Raw genomic sequence first — 27530 nt, 5'->3', positions numbered from 1 at the left:
CTTCTCTTCTGAGCATTGTAGTTCGCCCGTAGTGCACTTCAGGTCAACTTATGGGGTACCTCCATACTCAGAAGAGATGTGGTTACAAATTTTGGGGGGTATTTTCTGCTATTAACCCTTGCAAAAATGTGAAATTTGGGGGGGAAACACACCTTTTAGTGATTTTTTTTTTTTTTTTTTTTACGTATGCAAAAGTCGTGAAACCCCTGTGGGGTATTAAGGCTCACTTTTTTTTCTTGTTACGTTCCACAAGGGGTCTAGTTTCCAAAATGGTATGCCATGTGGTTTTTTTTTTTCTGTCCTGGCACCATAGGGGCTTCCTAAATGCGACATGCCCCCGAGCAAAATTTGCTCTCAAAAAGCCAAATGTGACTCCTTCTCTTCTGAGCATTGTAGTTCAACTATAGTACACCTCAGGTCAACTTATGGGGTACCTTCATACTCAGAAGAGATGGGGTTACAATGTTTCGGGGGTATTTTCTGCTAGTAACCCTTGCAAAAATGTGAAATTTGGGGGGAAACACACATTTTAGTGAAATTTTATTTTTATTTTTTTACATATGCAAAAGTCGTGAAACTCCTGTGAGGTATTAAGGCTCACTTTATTCCTTGTTACGTACCTCAAGGGGTCTAGTTTCCAAAATGGTATGCCATGTGGGGGATTATTGCTGTTCTGGCACCATAGGGGCTTCCTAAATGCAACATGCCCCCCAAAAACCATTTAAAAAAAACGTACTCTCCAAAATCCCCTTGTCGCTCCTTCGCTTCTGAGTCCTCTACTGCGCCCGCCGAACACTTTACATAGACATATGAGGTATGTGCTTACTCAAGAGAAATTGGGCTACAAATATAAGTATACATTTTCTCCTTTTTCCCCTTGTAAAAATTCAAAAATTGGGTCTACAAGAACATGCGAGTGTAAAAAATGGAGTTTGTGAATTTTCTCCTTCACTTTGCTGCTATTCCTGTGAAACACCTAAAGGGTTAAAACGCGGACTGAATGTCATTTTGAATACATTGGGGGGTGCAGTTTTTATAATGGGGTCATTTGTGGGGTATTTCTAATATGAAGACCCTTCAAATCCACTTCAAACCTGAACTGGTCCATGAAAAATTGTGAGTTTGGAAATTTTGTGAAAAATTGGAAAATTGCTGCTGAACTTTGAAGCCCTCTGGTGTCTTCCAAAAGTAAAAACTCGTCAATTTTATGATGCAAACATAAAGTAGACATATTGTATATGTGAATAAAAAAAATTATTTGGAATATCCATTTTCCTTACAAGCAGAGAGCTTCAAAGTTAGAAAAATGCAAAATTTTCAAATTTTTCATAAAATTTTGGGATTTTTCACCAAGAAAGGATGCAAGATACCACTAAATTTTACCACTATGTTAAAGTAGAATATGTCAAGAAAAAACAATCTCGTAATCAGAATGATAACTAAAAGCATTCCAGAGTTATTAATGTTTAAAGTGACTGTGGTCAGAATTGCAAAAAATGGCCGGGTCCTGAGGTGTAAAATGGCTGGGTCCTTAAGGGGTTAAAAAGTTAAAATGTTGTTAAAAGTTTTATTGAAATAGCTTTTGATTTCAGTAAATATGCTGCAAACACAACAAATGACAATTTTCAGTTCTTTACAACCTATAAAATGTTTTGAAACTTACTAAGGGAGATTTACCAAAACCTGTGCAGAGGAAAATCTGCCCAGTTGCCATTAGCAACCAATCAGATCGCTTCTTTCCTTTTTCACAAGGCCTCAACAAAATGAAAGAAGCGATCTGATTGGTTGCTATGGGCAACTGGTCAACTTTTGCTCTGCACAGGTTTTGATAAATCTAACCCAAAATATTGTGCGTAATAATTTTGAACAATGCATTTTTATGTTTAAAAAAAATTACTGTTATCATTAGGAGGTTTGTTCAATAAAATTTGAATTATACTCTTAATAGTTGATAACATGAGAATTATGCTGATTGTTATTTATATCAATTATTTAGGTAAATGAGAAAAATATCATTTGAATAATAATTTGGAATGATATATCATGATATATCAAATGCAAGACATTGCCAGATTTATCAATCAGACTGAAAGCAAAACTGTCTGGTTTTGCCTATAACAAGCAATCACAGTTCAGCTTTCATTGACTTTAATGAAAGCTGTAAACAGAATACCCCCTCAAGATACACTGTTTAAGTAAATTTGGGAAATACGTTAAGAGTGTAGTTTATGGGGCTATTTCATTTGCATAACTCCCATTGAAGTTCAATGGGAGTTACATAGATACCTTCCCTATTTCAGCTTTCAGCTTTCATGACCACCTTCTGCTGCTGCAAACAGGCAGGAGGAGATTGACAATCCAGAAGTTAGGAGATGGAACAAGCTATTTATTATTTCTCATATTGCTGCATCTAATGTACACAGCTGAATGGTCACATAGTATCACCTAAACCAATTGCAGAAAGTCCCTAGTGTAATGATCGCAGAAAGTCGCTAGTCTAATTTTTTTCTCTTGGAGATATGGGAGGAGCTTAACCAGTAAGTGAGTAGTCTGGCCTGGGTTTTGCCAGAGCATTTTATACTTCCATTGTCCAAGAGGAGAAAGTCATCTGTCAGGGACTGACCAGGGGGATAGGGAGAGTGAGCCCAAAACTGACCCTAACACCGCTCTCCCTGCCTACCTGCCCATCCACCCTAACCAGTGGATCGATAACTGGGTGCTGGTCCCTCCCTGAACTAAAGTGCAGGGGCCTAAAAACACATACTAATAAATAGTCGGTCACAAAGCAGAAACACAACAGGAACATAGAACTCTATAGAATAAAGTTCAGAGGACACAGATCAGAGAGTTTGTTCATGTCCGCTGATATAGTGTCCTCTGTACTGAGGACTCTGTGGTCATGAATATAGATGAGCGAACTTACAGTAAATTCGATTCGTCACAAACTTCTCGGCTCGGCAGTGGATGACTTTTCCTGCATAAATTAGTTCAGCTTTCAGGTGCTCCCGTGGGCTGGAAAAGGTGGATACAGTCCTAGGAGACTCTCTCCTAGGACTGTATCCACCTTTTTCAGCCCAGCGGAGCACCTGAAAGCTGAACTAATTTATGCAGGAAAAGTCATCAACTGCCGAGCTGAGAAGTTTGTGACAAATCTAATTTACTGTAAGTTCGCTCATCTCTAGTCATAAACAGAGGACACTATAGATAAGCGGTCATGAACAGAACACCAAAGATCTGAATAAAGAACTAATAAACATATAGAGTTCACAATACCAGACAGGAAAACTGATAAGTCTGAATATACTCTAGAACAAAACAGGAATAAGCTTAATCCGCTAGAAAAACCTCCGGAAGATACAGGAATAACAATAACTTCTGAGTTTGCACAGACAGGTAAACGGGATCTATCGCTAAACAAGAATAATCGCAATCCCTCCGAACACCTCCAGTAGACACAGAGTCCCCATGGACAGGTATCAGGGATGCCAAGTTACAACTCGGAAAAAATGGATACAACAGGATTTAATCATAGAACACTGTTCGATCTGAACACAAGATAGGATATATCGCAATCCCTCAGAACACCTCCAGTAGACAAGGAGTCCCCATGGAACGGTAACAGGGATGCCTAAATACACAGGATATAGATATAGAACACTGTTCACACTGAACACATGACAGGAATTGCAATCCCTTAGAAAACCTCCAGTAGACACGCAGTCACTATAGACAGGTAATAGGGATGCCAGAATACACAGGATATAATATAGAACACTGTTCACACTGGACACACAAACTGGACACTCCACTAATGAAGTAGCCATTAATAATAAATCCAAATAGACTACTGGCCAGCAGCACACTCCACAGTGTGGTTAGAAGCTGACCCAGTATGAAAACAGAAATAGAAAACACAGAACTTCATATAAACGGATACAAGAGAAAACAGTGTGAACAGACACATAGCAAAAAGGACATAAAAATCCTAAAACCAACTAAACAAACACAGCTTAAAATCTAAGAGCATGCCACATAACATAGGCTAAAACCAGAAAATACAAAGTGCATGATAAAACAGAAATAGTAGATTAAAAGCTCAAACAAAGAGTGTTTCACCAAGAGCTCCATGCAGCATGTCCAGCGTGTTAGCAAGTCAGGATATAATGAAGTCAATCACCAGCCCATAGACTAGACTGGGCTGACTTTAAATAGACACACCCTAGGAGCTATTGGCTAGCAAGCAAAATTCTATTAACTATTCCCTGACCAGGTAACATGAAACTGTTCACACACAAGCAAGCCAATAGCTGTGTGTGAACACAGGCCAATACAGACATGACACATCTCTACAAGAGGGGAAAAGTGGGAATGCCTTGCACTGATCTATTTTGGGCCTATAGTCATGTCAGTGCTACCTGTCTGTCAGGAAGACTTTCCTGGATGTGCCTTTCCAAGTTGCATCACAGACCTGCTACAAGAGTGAGTTAAGTTAAGTCTATGTTTGCAACTTGCCCAAAAGTTAATCACTATTTTCCAAAGTTGTAACTAATAAAGCAGTATTCAAGTAGCTGTACTTAACTAGAACTTGCAAAAGGACTTCAATACAGTTTAAGATGTTTTACGGATTCTTAGCATAAGTCTTAATCCTGTGGTTTGTATGCAGAAGCAGCTTTACTGACAAAAGGTTGTGGGTCACAGAAGAACATTTGATTAGTACCGCTTTGCACGTTATATATCCATCAGGAACTACTTCACCTAACATAACTCTCATCGTCTCCCCTAGAGTCTTTCTCAACTAAAAATTGTCCCCTTCCTATAACTTGTTTAGCACCTGTTTAAGCCATTTTAACCCTCTCCTTGAAGCCCGAGTATTGTTTTGTTTTCTAGTGCCCATTTGCATAAGGGTGCCCTATCTGATCCTGCTTTCCTGTGTATTAATCCTTGTCCATCTTCTGTTTTTACCTCATTCTCTCTTGCCAACCAAGATTTTTTACTCAGAACCTGTGCCAATTGTCTTATACATAGTGCCTGCTACCGACTCTGCCTAATCCCTGTGTACCGACTCTGCCTAATCCCTGTGTACCGACTCTGCCAAATCCTTGACCCGGAATTCTGAGTACACCTACTTTCCTGATCCTCTGGTGCCCATTCATCGGTACCATTAGTTCCACTGGGCTAGCAGCTACCCACACTGGTGCCATGTTAGGGAACCAGAAGTACAGCTTCCACATCCTGGAATGGAATAAAGTGGAAGTGCAATAGAATACTTAGATTCCACTCCTGGACATAGCTCAAAGCCAAACTGGTTTGGTAGCACAACAGGTCCACACCCATTGCTTGTTACATTAGGGACATTTTCCCATCTCATTGTGTGCGGTTTTGTTTAATATGTTAATGATGATTTTTATAACACTTTTTGTTGATAAGGTAATAGTGTATGTATTTTTTCTTATTTATCTCTTATTTGATTTGGTGGAACCTATTGTTTGAGTCTTGAACACAACAATTGTTCCATGTAGGTTCATAATTGTTCCATCATGGCACTCTTTTACCATTGACTTTGGACTAAAAAGTAAGGTTTGGTCAGCTCTAGCACAGACAATAATGAAAGAGGCCATTAGAAGCAGCAGCTTTAATATTTTTTATCTGAAATTATTTTGTTACTACTTCTTTCCAAGAAAATAATAATGCAGCTTTTACAGATGAACTCAAAAATACTAAATTGCTGTAAATATGGTTGTCAAGGTCATATTGTAGCTTCATAAGAAAAAATAGCATAAATATTTTCAAGCTTCAAACTGGTTCAAAAGCCTTTTGGGTCAGAGATAGGCTAGGATAGTTCTGGTTGCCCTGATCATTGTTTGGAATCCCAAAAATTTAAAGGGGTATTCCGGTAAAAAAAAAAAAAAATCATATCAACTGGCTCCAGAAAGTTAAACAGATTTGTAAATTATTTCTATTAAAAATCTTAATCCTACCAGTACTTATCAGCTTCTGAAGTTAAGTTGTTCCTTTCTGTTTGACAACAGTGTTCACTGCTGACACCCCTGTCTGTCTCAGGAACTGTCCAGAGGAGGAGAGGTTTGCTCCTACTCTGGACAGTTCCTGAGACAGACAGAGGTGTCAGCAGAGAGCACTGTTGTCAGACAGAAAAGAACAACTTAACTTCAGCAGCTGATAAGGATTAAGATTTGTTAATAGAAGTCATTTACAAATTTGTTCAACTTTCTGGAGCCAGTTGGTATGGAAAAAAAAAAGTTTTTCACCGGAATACACCTTTCACATGTACGCAGATTTGATGCGCAGGATTTGATGCCCAGGATTTTCTGCTGCAGATTTCAATGTAAACTAAATGACTGAGCACAGTTTCTAATCTGCAGTTACAAATCCTATGCATCAGATCCTGTATGTGAGAACGTACCCTTAATGAAGAAAAGGATTTCTAATAATTCTAACTTTTTTTGTAGCCCCAATATCGTTTCTATTGCACAGTACAGTATATAGTAATCCAGCTATCTTCACATCTGCTCTGTTAGGCTATGTTCTCACGTTTAGGTTTTTAATTGCAATTTTTCTAAAACAAAGTCATTATATGTGTCCTCTATTCATGACCTGTTCCTGGATTTATACTTAATAATTGCAATTAAAAACCTGAATGTGTAAACACCTTCTTCGAAGTCGCCATGGCAGAAGGTACTATTGTATGAAGGATCAGGCACTATTTATAATGCAAATCAGAGGGCAGATATGAACAGGGCAGCGGCCCAGTCTGCTATTGTCTGCTGCCTTATTAGTCAAAAATAGGTACTGCCATTTGTTTAATTTATATTAATTTATTTATACCATGGATTGGTCTTTCTATAAAAAGTTACTCTTCTTGTATTTGTACAGGGCATGCACACATTACCGATTTCAATATTGCTACCCTGGTAAATCAAGGTACAAAGATCACAACAGTTGCTGGTACAAAACCTTACATGGGTAAGTATTTGGCATCCTGCATCTTTCTTTAATGTTATCTTCTTATTTGCTATGTACTGGCCCCTTTAAGGTCTGAAGTGGTGCTTTTATTAGTACCTCTTTATTCTGAATATGTATACATAACAGTGTCAGGCTTATTATTGATGCTGAAGGCCTTTTTAATTTTGTACCCATTCCCAGAATGCTATTAAGTTTAACTGGTGCTTTACATGTGGTAGCATTTCCACTGCTGCCTCACAAATCAGCTTTACTGAAGCCAACCTGTACCTTCAAAGATTTGTGCAGTCTGCTTTCTGTGCCAGGTGATTTTCCCACAAGAACCAATCACAGCTCAGCTTTCACTTTACCAGAGTTCATTAGTTGAGCTGTGATTGGTTGCTGTGGGGAAATCACTCTATTTTTTCGCTCACACATTTTGATAGATCTGGGCCTATGTATGTATGTATATATATATATATATATATTTGTGGTCGTGGCCCATGTATAGAAAATGTACGTACTTACCAACCCTCCGTCCCGATCTGCTATTCAGCTTGTCCACCTGAAAAACACATCCTACCACTAAATGCAAATGTCATAACCTAGGTTGGTTCTAACTGACCCTATCACTGCTTCTAACAGCGGTTGAATTGTGCCAAAACCGCGAACGAGGGCACGCCTATAGAGGGCATACCCTATAATAAAGAATAGAGAAGAAGGGTTTTGGGAGGGTGGGCAACGCTGTACAACGAACGCCCCGGCTGCAGAGAGGCCGGGCGTTAAATACCCCTGGCCCCTCCCACAAATTCAGCCGATAGGCTTCCCACTTGTGGTCGTGGCCCATGTATAGAAAATGTACGTACTTACCAACCCTCCGTCCCGATCTGCTATTCAGCTTGTCCACCTGAAAAACACATCCTACCACTAAATGCAAATGTCATAACCTAGGTTGGTTCTAACTGACCCTATCACTGCTTCTAACAGCGGTTGAATTGTGCCAAAACCGCGAACGAGGGCACGCCTATAGAGGGCAAAAATGACACGGATAGGTTTAATGATGCAAGCAATTAATTTTATTCCTTATAAAACTAACACTCTGAATACATCCGCCATTTCCAGCTGGGGGTTCGGAATGTATGTAGTGAAGGCATTAGAGTTCCATCTACCTAACTTTTTTAGCACGTGTACTGGTACTCCGTGCCTGGAGGCTGCTGAGGCTGCCCCTATACGGAATGAATGTCCCGAGTAGCAGCGTGGGTCAAGACCCAACAGCCTAACCAATGTGCGCACGTGACTGACAAATTGCGAAGTAGTGAGTGGTGCAGAATCAAACGGCAGCAACGGCCTTACCTCTGATCGATTGTTCATGATGCTTGCCCACTCGGAAAGTACCACTAGCGGACACCAGGGATTGCCGGAGGGATAGTACCGTATCGCAGTAGCCTTCTTGCAAGTTTTGGTACCCCGTAATGTCAGCTCTGCATAATCTTGTCTGATGCTAAGTTGCGTTTTCTCTACAAACGGTGCTGCTCGTGACGCACAAGTGAACTCCCCAGGCCTCAGAAACCCATAGAGAGCTAAGTATATGCTGACCTTGATGACCTTGCTGTGAAACCATCCGAATGGAGCGGAGTCAAGTAGAGCCGACATGTCCCTAAACATTTGCCCTGTGATAGGCTGCCTTGGACACGCGGGATGCTGCTGGAATTGATCCCCTTCAAAGCGGCCTTGATAACATGTGTGGAGCATATGGAAGGCTCGCCGGGAAACTGTAACGCGTGGTAGTGTTGAATCCCGGATAAATGTAATTTAATGGTGTTGTATGACAAGCCTAAATCAGAGTGGCAAAAGGCCAAGAACTGCAGTATGGTGGGAATGTTGAAGCCCCATGGTAGAGCCTGTCTGTCCAGGAATGAGCTGTACAGCCTGATAGCCGCTGCATAAGCCTTTCTTGTCCTCGGAGCTAGGGAACTTCTCACTAAGGTTTCTGCTAACAAGGAGTAACGCCTTAATCCAGCGTCATCACCTGATGTGGAGGCACTGGGGTTGCTACTCGGTCTGCACCTGGTGTGACCTGAAAAAAGAGATCATAGTTACCCCTGGATAAGGCGTCAGCCGCTGTGTTGCAAGTGCCCGCTATGTGACACGCTGTGAAATTGAAATTATGCTGTAGTGCTACCCATACCAGTCTGCGCAAGTAGCTCATGACCTGTAATGACTTGGATCTGCTCTTATTGACTGCCTGTACTGTGGCCAAATTATCACAAAAAAAGGTGACCGTGGAGTTCGACCATAAGGGCCCCCAAACCACTGCCGCAGCCACGATGGGATAAACTTCAAACAACGCGGAGGTGCGACCAAACCCCGGGACCCCCAGAACCTCTGGTGGCCACGGGCCGGCCATCCACCGACCGCCGTGTATTGCTGCAAAACCCAACGTACCCGTAGCATCCGTGTGTACCTTAGGAGAATCGTCCGTGACTGCTGGCAAAAACATGGACACCCCATTCCACTGGCTGATGTGGTTGTACCACATGTGTAAATCAGCCAGTGCCTCGGGACCCAACCTAACCTGACTACTTGGCTTGGTTGCTGAAGACAGTAGTGCTAACAACCTAGAAACAAAAGATCTACCTTGTGGAATTATCCGCATAGCGAAGGCCAACATACCTAACAAACTCTGGAGTTCCACCCTTGATGTCACCCTGGTTCTCACAAATTTCTGGATGGTCTCCTTGATCCTGCTTAACTTGTCTGCTGGCAGGCTAGCCTGCATTTTCTCCGTGTCTAATATCACGCCAAGGAACGTGATAGTGACCGCTGGACCTTCTGTTTTTTTGGGAGACACAGGTACACCAAGGGTGTGGAACAATGACCTCAATGTGGACAGGCTGTCGGGAACACACCCTGGGGAATCTAACAAGAGGAAATCATCCAGATAATGTATCACGTATCTGCAATCTGTTACATTGACCAACGCCCAGTGTAACGCTCGTGCCAGCTGTTCGAACAACCAAGGGCTGCTTTTTGAGCCGAACGTTAATTTTGACGCGAAATAGTACATGCCCTGCCATTTTATGCCATACCACTTCCACAACTCTTCGGCCACTGGTAGCAGCTTAAAGCATCGGTAATGTCCGCCTTCGCCAACCATGTGCCTGGCCCCAACTGGAGAATAACCTGTATGGCCTGGTCTATGGAAGCGTATTTCATAGAAAATTCCTCAGATGGGATCAGAGCGTTTAAACTGGGTACCACAGAGGAATACGGGGCAGATAAATCGTAAATTAGACGTTTTTTATTAGAGAATTTTCCCGTCACCACCCCCACCGGGCTGACCCTCCAAACTTCAAAAGGTGAGGACTGAAAAGGCCCTATTATATAGCCCTTCGCTAACTCCTGTTGTATCAATTCCGTAACCACCTGGGGCTGTTTCGTGGCTGACGCTAGATTCTCACACTCAAAAGTGGATTGAGGTAACGCCACTAACCCTGTGTGAAAACCCGTCCTGAAACCTGCGAGTAACCATTGTACCCAGTCTTGTTCCGGGTGACTAGCCAACACCCAAGCCAACGCACCGACCTGAACCCCGTCTAGTCAAGACTGCTGAGACCTCTGGGAGCACAACGAGCTGGGATGGGCCCGGAAGCAAAGTAAGCAGACGTGCAACAACCTACAGTTACTGAAATTACAACTCGACAAATTGTAGTTGTTGCACACCTGGCTCCTGCCCAGGAATCTCACAGGGCGCCCCAGTTTGTCTACTGCAGACGAGAACTTATGACTGGGAGCAGGTGACGCCATGATACTCCTGCTGGTGCTTGGCTCTGGTTCTTGGCCAATGCTGGAACACCACGGGGCAGTGTGGGAGATGGATTGGCAGATCGTGCAGGTGGGTGCCTTCAACCCAGCGAAGTGCTTACAATACAGTTCGGTGTCCACGACACTCCAGTCAGTCTCGTAAGCAAACTGGCTGACCCCTGCCGCTGCCTTTGCCGCAAAGGACTTGTGGTACTCGTAAAAATAGGACCCACCATACTTGTATGCGAACTCAGACAACTTGTATAAGTACAGATCCAGCTCCTCCCTTCTTTCTGGTTTTGCTGTGCAAACCACATCTCTGTATAAGCTGAAAGCAATGACAAATTCAACTATTGTAAGCTTACGATTTAACCTGGCATCCTTACTCTTAAAGACAACTGAGACCTCTCCACACGCCACTGTCTTGGTCTCAGTGACGTCCTGGGTACTGATAAGCAAGGATGCCAGGTTAACGTCCTTGCCATCGAGAATATCTCTGCGAATGGCAGCAGGAATGAAGTGGGATGGTGTAATCTTTGGAGGCATAGTTCCCCTACCTAAAGGCACTGCCACCGCAGAAGTAGCTGGCGCTGCCGCTGCAACTACCGTAGGAGGGACTGATGCTTGGGATGCACCACCCTTCTCCATTGTGTCCATTCTGGATTGCAGGCTGGACAAGGAAGACATCACGCTGTTCATCATATTGTGTAGTTGTGCCAAAGACGGGGCCACAGTCTGCCCTGACATGTCCTGTTGACTTCCGCTAGCTTCCTCTCCTGACATCAGAAGCTTGTACAATTCCGCTTTCCTGGCTGAAGCCGGAAATGGAATTCCCTTCTTGCGGAGTTCCTCCATCAATCTGGGAATTGTCCATGACCTATAAGCAGTACCCACTCCCTGCTCGGAGCTCCTGGCAGGGGTCTCTGGGACGGACAAGGTCTCTTCAATGTCTGATGCGTTTGACATGATGCTACCACCTGTCCGGGCCGTAACGGGTGCCGGGGAAAGATTAACGAGACATGAAAACCACATACGACTATCAACTCCACCTAAATACACCCCCTAACTACTGACCTGCAAACAACCAGCGCCAATCGTCTGGCCAGGACCTAAAACAACGTTATATATTAGTATACTACCATGTAACAACTTTTGACTCAAGTGCCTACCACCTCATTGTGTACCCAGCGGTTGTCCTGGTCGATGAACCGAGCAAAATTGTGAACCGTCCCAACTGCAGTGGTACCCTTGTTTATGCAACCATCACCCTCATCCTATCATAACACCGTGCGCAAGTGAGGATCCGAGCGCTTGGCGTTGGCGCCGGCCCGTATAGAATGTGGTAATGGATGTGTTACACCGTGCCTAAGAATCATGCCATTGCTCTGACAACCGCGTCGATCGCCACCTTGTGACCCCCTCCTTACGGATGTGTCAGGAGATAGTCGCGTATATCAATACAGTCGAGTGTTGCTCTGAAGACGTGTCAGCAGCAACCTGATCATTGTTACCCGCCCCTTGAGTGTGTCAGGACAATGGTAGAACATGTACTTATCCTTAACGTATGGTATACTCTGAAGACGTGTCAGCAGTAACCAATCGTAGGTTGCCCCCCTGAAGACGTGTCAGGAACACGGGCGATCGCCTACTACAAGTGTGCCGTAAAGTAAGCTCTGAAGACGTGTCAGCAGCAAACCAGCCGAAGCTACCCCCTGAAAACGTGTCAGGGTAATGGGTAAATATCTACCTGCATGTGATACGTGTGGTATACTCTGAAGACGTGTCAGCAGCAACCAATCGTAGGTTGCCCCCCTGAAAGCGTGTCAGGAACACGGGCGATCGCCTACTACAAATATGGCGTAAAGTAAGCTCTGAAGACGTGTCAGCAGCAAACCAGCCGAAGCTACCCCCTGAAAACGTGTCAGGGTAATGGGTTAATATCTACCTGCATGTGTTACGTGCGGTGTGCTCTGAATGACGTGTCAGTAGCAACCAAGTGTCCTAAAATGTACGTTGTGAGACCAGTCGTGGTAAGTGAACAACACATTTTTTTTTTTTTTTTTTTACTATATTTTTTTTTTTTTTTTTTTACTATATTTTTATTTTTATTTTTTTTATATCGGTCTCCAACCCAACAATTTGCCTCGGAGTCTGATCCATACACTGTTTGAGACAACACTAACGTATGCTCGAAGAAGACACGGCTGACGGTCGCCCCGGAAACACGACCATGGCCTGCTCAGCGGTCCTGCCATAGCCATGTCCCCAGAGCAACCGCAGCACGCGCACCGCCCGACCCATCCGTGTGCGTCAGAATGGACAACAACCTAGCATCATTATAACCACCTGAACCCCAAATGCTGTTAAACACTCTTAAAACATACCTACCAGTCTAGAATGACGACAGGACTTGTAGCAAGTACTCTTGCACCTGTGAAGTACAAATGACATGACAACCCCTTGCCAATAGATATTACCCCTATAACATTGTGACAACTGCGGCTCAATGATTAAACAGCATCTTGGTGCAAATGCTGCGCTTGTTTCCGAAATCCCCGTCGTAACGTCTGTGGTGTGAAAAACCCCCGCGGCACTGCCGAGCCCACCGCCCCCCCTCCCCCTGTATCGTGATCACTATTCAATACCCCACTCTAGTAAACATGGATCCCACGAATCCACCGCATATGTGGATTGACTCTCGGTCGGCGGAAGCCCTTGCAGCGGACTATGTGCTTGACAGGTGCCGGGACCCGGCACTTACCCGATCTTCTCGTTAGAGTCTGGAGACGTACACCGCCCGCTCGCTGTGCGCCGCTGTCAGAACCGGAAGTCCCTGATTGGTGACGTCACCTTCCTCCGACGTCCACCAACGCTGTACAACGAACGCCCCGGCTGCAGAGAGGCCGGGCGTTAAATACCCCTGGCCCCTCCCACAAATTCAGCCGATAGGCTTCCCACATATATATATATATATATATTCTAGTGACGTATACATCATCAAAATCCCAGTAACACCAACCCCAGAGAATGCAAACAACAACAAAACACACATGGTCTAATATATGAATGAAGAACTCCTAATAGTAGTAGTACAATATACAATATAGGTACTAGGGAGGTGGCATCTCATGTTGCTCGCTGCAGCTGTGAAGCAAAATACAAGTATGTGGAAGAATATAGTCAAGACCTAATACAACTTATGCTCTAATGAAGTTGCAGTGACAGTTCATATTCATAGTTAAAGGACATCTGCAGGCAAAATACACTTATCCCCTATCCACAGGATAGAGGATAAGTGTTTGATCGCGGGGGTCCGACCGCTGGGACCCCCCGCCATCTCCCAAACGGGGGCCTTGGCATTGCCATGCTGTGGCTAATGCGTGTAGCGTCGACTTCACTGAGGTCAACGGTATGCCCCTACCCCATACAGCTCTATGGGAGAGGCGGGAATGCACGAACGCTGCATCCCCGCCTCTCCCATAGAGCTACATGGAGGAGGCATGTCGGCCGCAACATCATGCTGCGGCTGGCCCGTCTCCTGCATGGGAGAGCCACTGCAGAGCTGTAGCCCCGTACAGGAGATCACAGGGGGGTCCCAGGGTTCGGACCCTCCCCCCCCCCCCGCAATTAAACACTTATCCCTTATCCTGTGGAAAGGGGATAAGTTCATTTAGGCTGCAGATGTCCTTTAAAGGGGTACTCCCGTGGAAAAAAAACATTTTTATCAACTGGTGCCAGAAAGTTAAACAGATTTGTAAATGACTTCTATTAAAAAATCTTAATTCTTCCAGTACTTTTTAGGGGCTATATAGTACAGAGGAAATGCTTTACTTTTTAGATTTCTCTGATGTCATAACCACAGTGCTGCTGACCTCTGCTGTCCATTTTAGGAAGAGCAGAGCAGAAGAAAATCCCCAAAGCAAACATATGCTGCTCTGTTCAGTTCCTAAAATGGACAGCAGAGGTCAGCAGAGAGCACTGTGGTCATGACATCAGAGAAATCTAAAAAGTAAAGCATTTCCTGTGTAGTATATAGCCCCTAAAAAGTACTGGAAGGATTAAGAATTTTTAATAGAAGTAATTTACAAATCTGTTTTAACTTTCTGGCACCACTTGATTTAACTCTGCAGGGTTCAAGAGTACCCAGTTTGTGGATCCAGAAGGCAGAAGGCTTCTCACCCCCCCCCACCCCCCGCTTTGGTGGAATCACCTCATCTATCACTTGGAATTTTAGTTGGGCAGTTGAGTGACCCTTATCTTTAAAGTGGTAGGGAATAGGTAACAATAAATTGTTACAGCGAATGTTGGACTTATACGTATTTCTGCGGTCTCCCACACACTGACAACACAGACAACATATTTTGAATGACACATAAAGAATTTGTTAATGGGAAATGTTTTACTTGTATAGGGAATGCGTAATTTTGTCATCCTTAATTACATTACTGTATTGGGCACAGTTTAGACTAGGAAATGTGCCAGTTCTTTTTTACCCAGAAAGGTTTGTTGTGTTTTTAGTTTTTTTTACTGATACCCACAATTTCTCTAATAAGTTTATCCTCCAAATTTTGTGTTCTCTAATTACAGATTAATGGAGGATTTTAAAATTCCCCTACCCATGGATAGGATTTCTTTGGGACCTGTCAATGAGTCCTAACTATTTTATCGATTTTATGACTAAGGGGGAGATATGTTCTCACAAATTGGATACGGTTCTTTTCAGATCTAGAGCCCTCAGACTTTACAAGTGCACACCTGTCTTCTGTAAAACGTGCGATTCCCTCTTCCCAGAATGCGGTAACAAGAATTTTTTACTGATCCCACAATCAAACAGTTGAGATTACAGGAGCTAGACATGAAATTCAGAGAAGTAAGGTACCCCCCAAAGTTTAATAAGATAGCACATTGAAGGAAAAACTTAGAGCAGATGTGGGCAGTAAAAAAAAATGCAGCAAACCTTTCTGGGTACATGAAAAACTGGCAAATTTCCTTGTCTGAACTGTGCCCAATGCAGTAATGTAATTAAAGGTGAAAGAATCCCCATACAGGCAAAACCTTTCCCATTAACAAATTCCTTGTGTGTCATTCAAAAAATGTTGTCTATGTTATAAAATATATCAAATCATATTTTCATAACCAATATGGTGGGGAACAGCGTGTATTAAAATATAACTTTTAATGATATTGATAAAAATCACCAAAATAATCGTGCTATAGTGAAACTAAAATGGAATTTAATTAGCATAGCTCTCCTGTGCTATATGTATAAACTACGCAGCATAGGATGTCAATTGCTCCTAACGCGTTTCAACCTAAGTTAAAGGCATCATCAGGGGAGACTTATGCAATCTTAGCTATGAATATTGTTCATGAAATATAACTCAGGTCAAGTCAGTTCCTGTTATGACAAAAATGACCCCTCCATATAATATAACCAATCAGCACTTTACTGGTGCTAGTTAGCACCACAGGGTAACACTGTATGTCCGGTCTCGGCGTAGATCCAGATCCCGGCACGATTATCCCTGTTGTTCGTGGCTTACCCGGTGCAGCGCGACACCCGCAGTGGCGGGGAGCTGTTAGTGCATAGTACAGCTACCGCGCGCTGGCCTATGTTATAAAATGTCTGTGCAGTCTCCTATACATTGGGGAGACCACCCAGCATGTGGGAGACTGCATAAATAGGCAAAAGTCCAACATCCGCTGTAACAATTTATTGTCATCTATTCCCTACCACTTTAAAGATAAGGGTCACTCAATTGCCCAACTGAAATTCCAAGTGATAGATGAGGTGATTCCATCGAGGCAGGTGGTGAGATAAAAAAAAACTCTTAGCACGCAAAAAAGCCTTCTGGATCTACAAACTGGGTACTCTTGAACCCTGCGGACTTAACCGCAAACATGAAATATCACAGCAAATTTATTAGAGCAAAAGTTGAATTAGATTCTGACTTTATGTTGATTCTCTCACATACTTGTATTTTGCTTCACAGCTACAGCAACCGACATGAGACGCCGCCTCCCTAGTACGCAGTCCAACTGAGAGTTCTTCATTCATATATTATATCCACGTTTTACTAGACTGGCACATGTAAATAGAGTCTATTTCCTGTTTAATGTGCAGTTGACAAAAGCTACTAATGCTGGAACGCGTGCCTAAATAAAAAGAGACTCTTCAAAAGCATATTTGGTGTGCCGGGATTCCTTTGACTTCTATTCACAAGAGTCAAAGGTCACATAGGCTCGGGCTGCTGCGGGTACGGTAATTCATGATTTGACCGCAGCATGTGAAGATCGTGCTACACACAGCAGAGGTTTATCTGTTCTTGGTATTTACAGTGGAACTATATATATATATCTATATATATATATAATTTTTTAAATAATTTTTTTAATTTAATAAGATTTCTTTCACTATTAGACCGGAGTTTCAAGTTTCTCTCCTTATCAGTACAGAACAGGGTACATGCTGGCTATTGAGAGGCCGGAAGTCGTTGGACCAAAGGAGTCCAACGTTTGTCTGTAAGGAGAGCATCATAAAGAGATGTGGAGACTTACTGTACAAGTCCATTCACACACCACTGGGAAGAAAGGAAATTCAAAACAGTTCCCTCCCTTTTTTAAGTGGCTTTCCCTTAAAGTCAGTGTTTCATTCCAACTAGGAGTCTTGGAAATTGACTGGGAATGTATGCCAAGGAACAAATACCCATCTTCCAAGAGCTTAATTTTTTAACTTTTATCTTTTAAAGAGCTTATGAGGGTGCACAATGATGCATTCTATCATAAGCTCTTTCCCAGAAGGAGAGAGGCCCCAACAAACCTTCCCTTCCAGGCCAGACGGTGCCTGCAGTGGTCTGGGATCTAAGTCCCTCTTGCAAAGACTCAGAGAGGAACAACAATTCTCTAAGCTAAACTGATTTTGTTCATAGGCACAAGTCTTAAAGGGGTTCTCCACTAGAAAGCATTTTCTTTAAAATCAACTGGTGCCATAAAGTTAAACAGATTTGTAAATTACTTCAGATTTTTAAATTATTATTTAAAAATCTTAACCCCTCCAGTACCAGCTGCTGTATGCTGCAGAGGAATGTTGTCCAGCGGAGTACCCCTTTAAGTGATGACCCCTAAAAATAGACACTGAAATATTACAAGGTTTGTCATTTGTTATTTCCAGCTAAGAAAAGAAGATTTTTAAAAAATATATATACATCAGAAATCATCTTTAAGCTTTTCTTACATAGAACTGAAAAACCCCTGAAGTAGTTTTTACAGGGAAATATGTAGGCAATATATGCAGGACTGATGCTGTATAATAAAGATTTGAATAGTGGAAATGCTTTATTTTATCTACAGAGGTTTAGAAGTTTAATCTTATTATTTTGGTGTCACAGCTCCAGAAATGTTCTACCCAAGAGGTCAAATCTGTTATTCTTTTGGTGTTGACTGGTGGTCCTTAGGCGTTACGGCATATGAACTTCTAAGAGGCAGGGTACGTGAATCTCTTCTAAATGTATACATTGGTTCTTTTTATACTACTTGTGCAAATTATAGCATTGTTTGTTGTGGTTGTTATCTTATAATGCACAATGTGATTATTCCCAGGACAGCATATTCTCAGATATTGCTCTCTATACATTTTTATTAGAAATACATGCTTTATACAACTGAATTGGCTATTTCCTGCATAAGCTGCATTTGCTTGCTTTATGGAAGAATCTGGAAAGTCCAATAAGCAGTTCAACAGTACTAAAGAATAAGGGAGGGAGCTTACAAAACCAGCAGCACAACATGTGAGGATTTAGCAAGAATCCCTTAAGGAAAGACACACATACTAAAGGCCATCTAAAGGCCATCTCCTCTGTAGACAGTCTGTAATGGCATTAAAGATGTTTGGCCCCACTACAGATCCAACCACATTAGAGATCTACAGAAAAATGCAGTGAAAAGAATGGATCTGCTGGCCTGGGAGTGGAGTGTGCTGTCGGACAATTGACTGGCTCATAACTTGCGATCACTGCAGGTCTCAGGAGTGAGACCAAGTGCGATCTCAACTTTGCACATGTCTGCGCAACATGTGAAAAGTAGATTTTAATGACAGTAATGCTTTAAAATAACTATAATAAACCCCAAAATAAGCAGGTACAGCTGAGTAAGTCACTTATCCAACTCAGACTGGTAAAAACTCTAACACACTGGTAGAGGCCTGTAACGATTGGCACCATGTCAAACATTTATTTTTTAGTTAGATGTAAGCAGCATTAAAAGATGGACCTTTAGCAAATGAACATTTGCAGGACCACTGGCCTGAGGGCATCTGAGAATCCTGTGCATTCAAAAAGGGACCTGACAACCTGTCAGCTTAAGCCTTTGCAGGTTGGGGAAAAACTGTCTGTCCCAAAATCCCAGATCCTGTCTAAAGAGAAGAGTCAGATACTGTTGAAATAATTAGTTTTTTAGGGCCAATATGAATTATTGCAATTGTAGGTGTCCAGTCCTGTTAAATTTTGTACAGCACCTTCTGACACATGGCTATAGGAAAAAATGTAAGCCAGGCTGAAATCCCATAGGAATGATAGGGTATCCACCACCAGAAACACCCAATGACTTGAGAGGGTCAGAAAGACTTTCCCATTTAGCGATCTATCCCTTGTCACTGTAATGTTGGTTACTGAGAGATGGTGTAGGTGGTATTTAGCCAGTTGACCTCTTTAAGAGGCATCTCTGACTATGGGAGGGGATTTAGTATCTCTCTGATGGTATGTGGACTGCTGTTTATTCCTGCTTTTTATTGAATAGCCTTCTAGCTGCAGAAGTGACTGGTGCAACACAAAATGCTCTGGAGACCAGGAACACTGCGCTTTTATGGAATCCAGATGGGCTTCCCAGGCTAACTGGGATGTATTTGTGTCAACACTGTTTATCCAACCTTTACATTTTTTTGATCCAAAAAATGGCTAAAACCTAATCTTTATTAAAGGGGTACTCCGCCCCTAGACATCTTATCCCCTATCCAAAAGATAGGGGATAAGATGTCAGATCGCCGTGGTCCCACTGCTGGAGAGCCCCGGGATCCCTGCTGCGACACCCCGCTATCATTACAGCACAGAGCGAGTTCGCTCTGTGCGTAATGATGGGCGATACAGGGGACAGAGCAGCGTGACGTCATGGCTCCACCCCTCGTGACATCATGGCCTGTCCCCTTAATGCAAGTCTATGGTAGGGGGCGTGGCCCCCTTCGAAAGACTTGTATTGAAAGTGGCGGGCCGTGAGGTCACAAGGGGCGGAGCTGTGGCGTAACGATGCTCCGGCCCCTGTATTGCCCGTCATTACGTGCAGAGCGAACTCGCTCTGTGCTGTAATGATAGCGCAATGCCGCAGCGGGGATCCCGGGGCTCCCCAGCAGCGGGACCGCAGCGATCTGACATCTTATCCCTTATCCTTTGGATAGGGGATAAGATGTGTAGGGGCGGAGTACCCCTTTAAGCTAGAAGAAAACATCCATATTCAAACTGACCAGAGATGTCAACTGACAAAAACAGACAATGACACAGACAGTAATATGACATGTTCCACGATAATAGCAAGTTCTCCTTTAATAAAGGTTACATAGTTTTTTTTAGCAGTGATTTATTTCTTGGTCAACTAAACTTATCAAACATAGAGACTTCCTCTCTACACTAAAGCAAATATACATATCCCGCAAAAATGTAGCACCAGTAACTAACAACAACTTTTGTTAAAAATGGAACAAACATTTCTCTGTCCTGAGAGCATGTAATAAAAAAACAAATAGAAATGATATAACACAGAACACCACCTGACCTTCCTTCAATAGGACACAAAACACAGTGGGGGCAGAGCTAGAGACTCTTTATATGGGCTTGATAACCTGTCTTAGTCCTGTAATCCTCCCATACTATCAGTTATCTTCGTCGCCCTCCTCTGCGCCCTCTCCAGTTCAGCCATGTCCTCCTTATATACAGGTGCCCGAAATTGTACGCAATACTCCATGTGCAGTCTGACTAATGATTTATACAGAGACAAAACAATGTTGCTGTCACAAGCCTCTATGCCTCTCTTGATACATCTCATGATTTATTTAGCTTTGGCAGGTGTTGCCTGGCACTGATCACTTATGTTGAGCTTACTTTGACTACTGTCCATGAGTACCCCATTGTAACTAACTATGTAATGGTGCTTGTTTTTTTATCCAGAGACCATTTCACATTCACTCAAGTAGTGCAGCAACAGACATAGTCCACGTGTTTCATACAGCGACTGTTACTTATCCTCCCGCCTGGTCAAAGGAAATGGTGTCATTGTTGTACAAGGTAAGGTATTCTCGAGTTTAAAGAATAAGGACACCTTTACATTGGGAGAGACAGAGCGTAGGGGAACCCTCTAGCAGAGGAACGGCTTGACGAGGGGTTTAGTAGTTCCCCCACCCTCCTCCTTCCTTTTGATTTGGTAGTTGGGTTTGATGTTTTTATTTTTTTTTATTTGGGGGGGGTCCTGCCAGTTAGGGTAATTTGAGGGTACTGTTTCTTTAAAAATTTGGCAGGCAGTTCAGGGCAGGGGTTACATTTGGAGGAGGCGATTGGGGAAATATAAGGCAAGAGGAAGGGGGAGATGTTGTCAGATGGCGGGAAGCTAGGGAGGAAAGTCCCATCCTCTCTTTTATGTTTTGGCTGGTTGTGTTGGTTTTGGCAAGAAAAGGGTCCAAGGAGGTAGTTGTTTGTGCAAGCTTATTGGAGTAGGGTGAATACATTTATATATGGTTATTTATAAAGTTATTTAAAGCACTATTTATAATTGGGTTAAATAAACGGGCTGAGTGGTCCAATTTTACACCCCATTTGTGACCTCCTGTTTTTGGGGAAAAGAGGATTTGGAGGGTTATAGGAGAGGTTTGGTAAGTTTAAAGCGGAACGTGTCTAAAATCCCTTGAATCCCTTAAATCTTATGATTTTATTAATGTGTTTTCTAAATGCAGCTTTCTAAATTGATAAGGCTATCATAGTCTTTCAGGTGTCTGGTAAAGTCTTAGTGTTAGAGATATAGAGGTCATCGAGCTCAGATAGCACATGGGGGAAAGAACCAAGGAAAGGTTTCAAATAGAAGGGAGAGCAGTCAGCTGGAGATGATCATAGAGGTTGTGTATTAGAATACATAGAAAATATACAGCACGTTGTACAAGCTGTGCAAACAAATGTAGGCAGAATTATGAATACATTTTTTCACCACAATAAATACAAAGCAAGAATAAAAAAATATCTTTAAAGGTTTAAAGGGAATGTGAAAAGATAGAGTCTCTGTGTAGACTGTGTAAAACGCACAACAGTGGAGATTCACCGTCTCCACTATAGACACATATATATGAGCAAAAATGGGCTATACCCTTAACTCAAATGAATTCCACACTCACGGTTAGATGATTCATTTTTTTCTATTTATTCCTTTTTTCTGTAGTACAAAACAGCTTGGTAGATAGGATGTTGGTACACATCCAGTATAGCAGAGGTCTTAGTTCTCTAGCCTCGAACCATCAGGGTCATGATGCGACGTTTCGGGGGACCTCCCCCTTACTCATGCATAAGGGGGAGGTCCCCCGAAAAGTCGCGTCATGGCCCTGATGGCTCCAGGCTAGTGAACTAAGACCTCTGCTATACTGGATGTGTACCAACATCCTATCTACCAAGCTGTTTTGTACTACAGAAAAATGAATCATCTAACCGTGAGTGCTGGAATTCATTTGAGTTAAGTGTATAGCCCATTTTTGCTCATTTATATGTTTAAAGGGAATGTATCTGCTAGATTTTTTCATACTGGTTAGAGACAGATACTGAAATATGAGATATTTTACTAATCTGTTTCTATTTTCTGATTGTGGTTTGTACATTATTATAGCAGAAGCCATCTTGCATAAACTTTTTTAACAGCATTTAGGAATATGCTTTACAGCAGATCCCATGGATATGGGCAACAAGGGCTGTTTCATTCACATGGATGGAAAATGTTACTAGGCCTACTTTATGACCTTTACCAAGGTCATTCCACATGTGAGCTTCCTCTATTGTCTTATATATCTACTAGTGTCACCTTTCACTGTGCAGATCACTTTTTGGCAACCTCCTCCTCATCATCACATCCTGAACAGGAAATCTCAGTTTAGTTTTCGGTTAAAGTGGTGAAAATGGAAATTACAGAATTTCAGGATGAGTTCATAATATAAATAGTTAAAAGAAAACGTATCCCATATTCAGGCCAACACGAATACATTGTACTCAGTATTAAATAATATAAGAGAAGTAGAACTTTGGGATTCTTCTTATGTATAAGATTTATCATGGAGAGACATTAGTTGTTTTTGAATGTCCTCTTTCTTTCATACTGTTATTCCCAATATGGAACATTAATATAGGTTTTTTTTTTTTTATTCTATACATTTGTCATTCTAGCAGCAGTCACACTGACCTACCATTGTTACGTTTACAGCAAATTGTATTTAATGTTTCTAGCTGCCTATGTTCCTAGTTATTGTCCTTGTGGCTTTGTCGCGTCTTTTCCCCAGCTGCGCAATTCACATAATCACAAAACAGATTATTTACAACAATTACCTGGGGAGCCTAGAACATTTACTTGTCCCAACTGTCTGTAACTGGATCATTCACATTAAAGCTTTAGAATCTATCTTGTCACATAGTGATAACACCATTGTTCGCACATGTTAGCAAATACCACAATACGGATTATTTATTAGTAAAGAAAACAGCAGGGATTCTACAAACCAAAAAAGTAAATAAACAAAACTGTAATGTTACTATCAGGTTTGTGGATATCAAATGCTCTGTACAGATTCCTATTATATTGTAGTAAATTTACAATCATTTTATTAATACAACTTTAGGTGTCAATGCAGCACTAAAACAAACTGAATAATGCTGAACAATAGGAAAGTAATGCTATTGAGCCTTAAAGGGATACTCCAGTGCCCCAGCATCTGGAACATTTTGTTCCAAATGCTGGGTGTCGGTTGCGGGGGTCATGATGTCACGGCCACACCCCTTGTGACATCACACCACGCCCCCTCAATGCAAGTCTATGGGAGGGGCGTGGCAGCTGCCACACCCCTCCCATAGACTTGCATTGAGGGGGTGTGGCGTGACGACATGAGGGCATGGCCGTGACATCACGGCCCCCGCACCCAGCGTTCAGAACTAAATGTTCCGAATGCTGAGGCAGTGGAGTACCCTTTAAAGGTGCTTAAACATCTTATCCCCTATCCAAAGGATAGGGGATAAGATGCCTGATCCGCCCCTCAATGCAAGCCTACGGGAGGGGGTGTGATAGCTATCACGCCCCCTCCCATAGGCTTGCATTGCGGGGTGGAGCGTGACGTCACACCTCGGCGCAGGCTTGACGTCACACGCCGCCCGCCCTGTAGTCGCCCGTAATCAGACCCCGAGCGAACACGCTCCGGGGACTGATTATAAATGGGGTGCCGCGTGCACGATCACGGGCATCCCCAGCTGCGGGACTCCCGCAATCAGGAATCTTATCCCCTATCCTTTGGATAGGGGATAAGATGTTTAAGCACCGGAGAACCCTTTTAAAGGGATACTCCACCCCAGGACATCTTATCCCCTATCCAAAGGATAGGGGATAAGATGTCAGATTGCGGGGGTCCCACCACTGGGGACCCCGGGATCTCGGCTGCAGCACCCCGCTTTCATTTCTGCACAAAGCAAACTAGCTATGTGCGTAATGACGGGCAATACAGCAGCAGGAGCATCGTGACGTCATGACGCCCCCTCAATACAAGTCTGTAGGAGGGGGCGTGGTGACCATCACGCCCCCTCCCATAGACTTGCATTAAGGGGAGTGGGCCGTGACGTCATGAGGGGCGGAGCCGTGACGTCATGATGCTCCGGTCCCTGTATCACCCGTCATTATGCACAGAGCTGACATCTTATCCCCTATCCTTTGGATAGGGGATAAGATGTCCTGGGGCGGAGAACCCCTTTAAAGGGAAATTTCCAAAAGCTATCTAAAATGTGTAGTCAGTTGTAGGCCACGTTTATGCCCATATTATGGCTTTTTACTTCCTAAGGGTTATACAGAACACCAGTAGACCTCTATGGGGCTAACTCTAGCTTGGTATGCCTCTATCTTCATGTAAAGGTATATGGAAGTATTCTCTTTTGAATTCCATATGGACCACCATTTGGCAGAACAATTCTGAAGTGTGTACTTTATGCCATGTTGTCATCTTGCGAGAAAAAATTCTTCAAACCCACGGAGTAGAATGGACTGTCATTCCATTCAAACATGGGGACACAGGGCGCCTATTCTTATAATCGTTGGGAGTTGCAGCCTCAACAAAATATTTATTTGGTGGTTTAACTCTGCTCTACAATATAATATCACAGCGATGAGCCATCATTAAATCTTTTCTACTTTTTCTATGTTTAGTGTTCCTTAAAGTTTATTATTTTATTTTTTTATTTCTTTCAGTTGTTAGACAGAAATCCAGAGGAGCGTATATCGTGCCTGATAGATCTTCAGAACTTTTCTGGCTTATCAGATATTAACTGGGATGTTGTCCTACAGAAAAAAGTTATACCACAATTTACACCTACGGTAAGATAAGAATTTTACATATGTGCTTATGAGGCTGTGTTATGTATATGTCACATATAATATGTAATATGTGCTATGTGTAAATTAGAAGATTTGGAGCTACATTGGTAGTAGATTTATGCTAGATTTATGCTATAATTAACCATCATTATTATTTATTTGTTTTAGTTGTTTATGTAGCAAAAAAAACTATTACACATAAAAAAACTTTGTTTTTTCTAATCAACTGGAAGGTAAACAGATTTGTAAATTACTTCTATATAAAAATCTTAATCCTTCCAGTACTTATCAGCTGCTGTATGCTCTTCGAGTTGAGTATGCTCTTTGAGCTGAGTTGAATAGTTCTTTTCTGTCTGGCCACAGTGCTCTCTGCTGACACCTCTGTTCATGTCAGGAACTGTCCAGAGCAGGAGAGGTTTGCTATGGGGATTTGCTCCTGTTCGGGACAGTTCCTGACATGATTGACAGATCTGTCAATCTGAATAAGGGGTATGCTAACCCCGAAACGCATTGTTGTTGTATACCAATAAAGCTTGAGCCTATATTCACGTCCATGACTTGGTTGTGAGATCTCTTTGGATCCCCGAGCGCCTGGCTAAAGGTCATTTTTTCCTACTATCAAGTTCACCAACAGGATCTCCCTCTGGATCCATCCTGAAGACCTGCGGGCCTGCACGGATTCCTTCACTATCACCTCAGATTGAGGTTACATGCGTATCTAATATACGCTCCAAATAGAAGAAATGGAAGACGGCACTCCGGTATTGGTGTCCAAATTCAAAAAGGGTGGTTTATTGATCCCAATACATACAGAATGATGCAACGTTTCGACCTAACAATAAGGTGCTTGATAAAGACCTTATTGTTAGGTCGAAACGTTGCATCATTCTGTATGTATTGGGATCAATAAACCACCCTTTTTGAATTTGGACACCAATACCGGAGTGCCGTCTTCCATTTCTTCTATTCGATACGTTTGCCTTGGTCAAGCTTGAGGATGGGCACCCACTAACCCTTGTAAGGGTTTGAACACTGTGCATCTCCCATCATTTATATTTAATATACGCTCCAGGTGAGCGGCCATTCATCAGACCCTCTACTTGTCCCCACTCCTTGTGGGGTTTGATTCATTATTTAGGGTAATGCACTAGGCGCCTCCTCGGGCCTTCTCTTTTTTCTTTGTTCACAAGTTCCTGACATGGACAGAGGTTTCACAGCAGAAAGCACTTTGGTCAAACAGAAAAGAACAACTCAATTTCCTCTGTAGTATACAGAAGCGGATGAGTACTGGAAGGATTAAGATTTTTAAATATAAGTAATGTACAAATCTGACGTGTAGAGAATGTGAAATGAGAGGCACTCACCACGTCCAGGTAGCGACAAACTTCTTTATTTCTTAAAGTGCAGTTAGGACATACAGGTGCAGGGAGACAGGAACGCCGGAAAATCCGATAGACTGGTGACAGCCGTATTGTGCTTCCGCACTTCGTCAGACCATAGTCTGACAAAGTGCGGAAGCACGATACGGCTGTGACCAGTCTACCGGATTTTCCGGCGTTCCTGTCTCCCTGCACCTGTATGTCCTAACTGCACTTTAAGAAATAAAGAAGTTTGTCGCTACCTGGACGTGGTGAGTGCCGCTCATTTCACATTCTCTACATGTCTGATTTATGATCCTGTCAAGGCTGAGCACCCCACCGGAGGTGGCACTTGTACACACCTGTTTCTGCTAAGGAGCGGTTTTTGGCTGTATGGCTGGCTGTGCCGAACGCTGTTTCTTGTTGCAAGCATCGGTAATGTACAAATCTGTTTAACTTTTTGGAACCAGTTCCCCCCCCTTTTAAGTCCATGTCCCCACTGGGTCTCATAATCTAATTTCACTTAGATGCACGCACTAGAGACAATACCATGAGAAGCCAGTTATCTTACTAGTATGTTTTTAAGTGTTGGAGAGAAACCAGAGGACACACAAAAACCCAGGGAGGGCATACAAACTCTATGCAGGTGTTGTCCTTGATTCAAACTGTGGGTCTTAGTGCTAACTATTGAGCCACTGTGTTGGCATCTATGCCAAGTAAATTATACCTGCCGTAGAATGTACTGGTGTAATGACTGGTGACACTGTAAATGTA

At 42.8% G+C, this 27530-nt stretch overlaps 1 protein-coding gene across 2 annotated transcripts in view; it reads left to right on the top strand.

Moving 5' to 3' along the window:
- STK32A (serine/threonine kinase 32A) overlaps positions 1–27530 on the top strand; it is a 240116-nt gene that overhangs the window by 194019 nt on the left and 18567 nt on the right. For both annotated transcript variants that reach the window (XM_056574872.1, XM_056574873.1), the window contains 4 exons: positions 6892–6981; positions 18150–18247; positions 20973–21089; positions 25273–25398. In XM_056574872.1, the coding sequence (XP_056430847.1) occupies positions 6892–6981; positions 18150–18247; positions 20973–21089; positions 25273–25398 (431 nt within the window). The remainder of the gene's footprint in view (positions 1–6891; positions 6982–18149; positions 18248–20972; positions 21090–25272; positions 25399–27530) is intronic.

This window comes from Hyla sarda, chromosome 4 (genome assembly GCF_029499605.1).
Source record: "Hyla sarda isolate aHylSar1 chromosome 4, aHylSar1.hap1, whole genome shotgun sequence".
Taxonomy (NCBI): Eukaryota; Metazoa; Chordata; class Amphibia; order Anura; family Hylidae; genus Hyla; species Hyla sarda.
The sequence above is the reverse complement of the archived record's forward strand: the minus strand, read 5'-3'. Positions and strand labels throughout refer to the sequence as shown.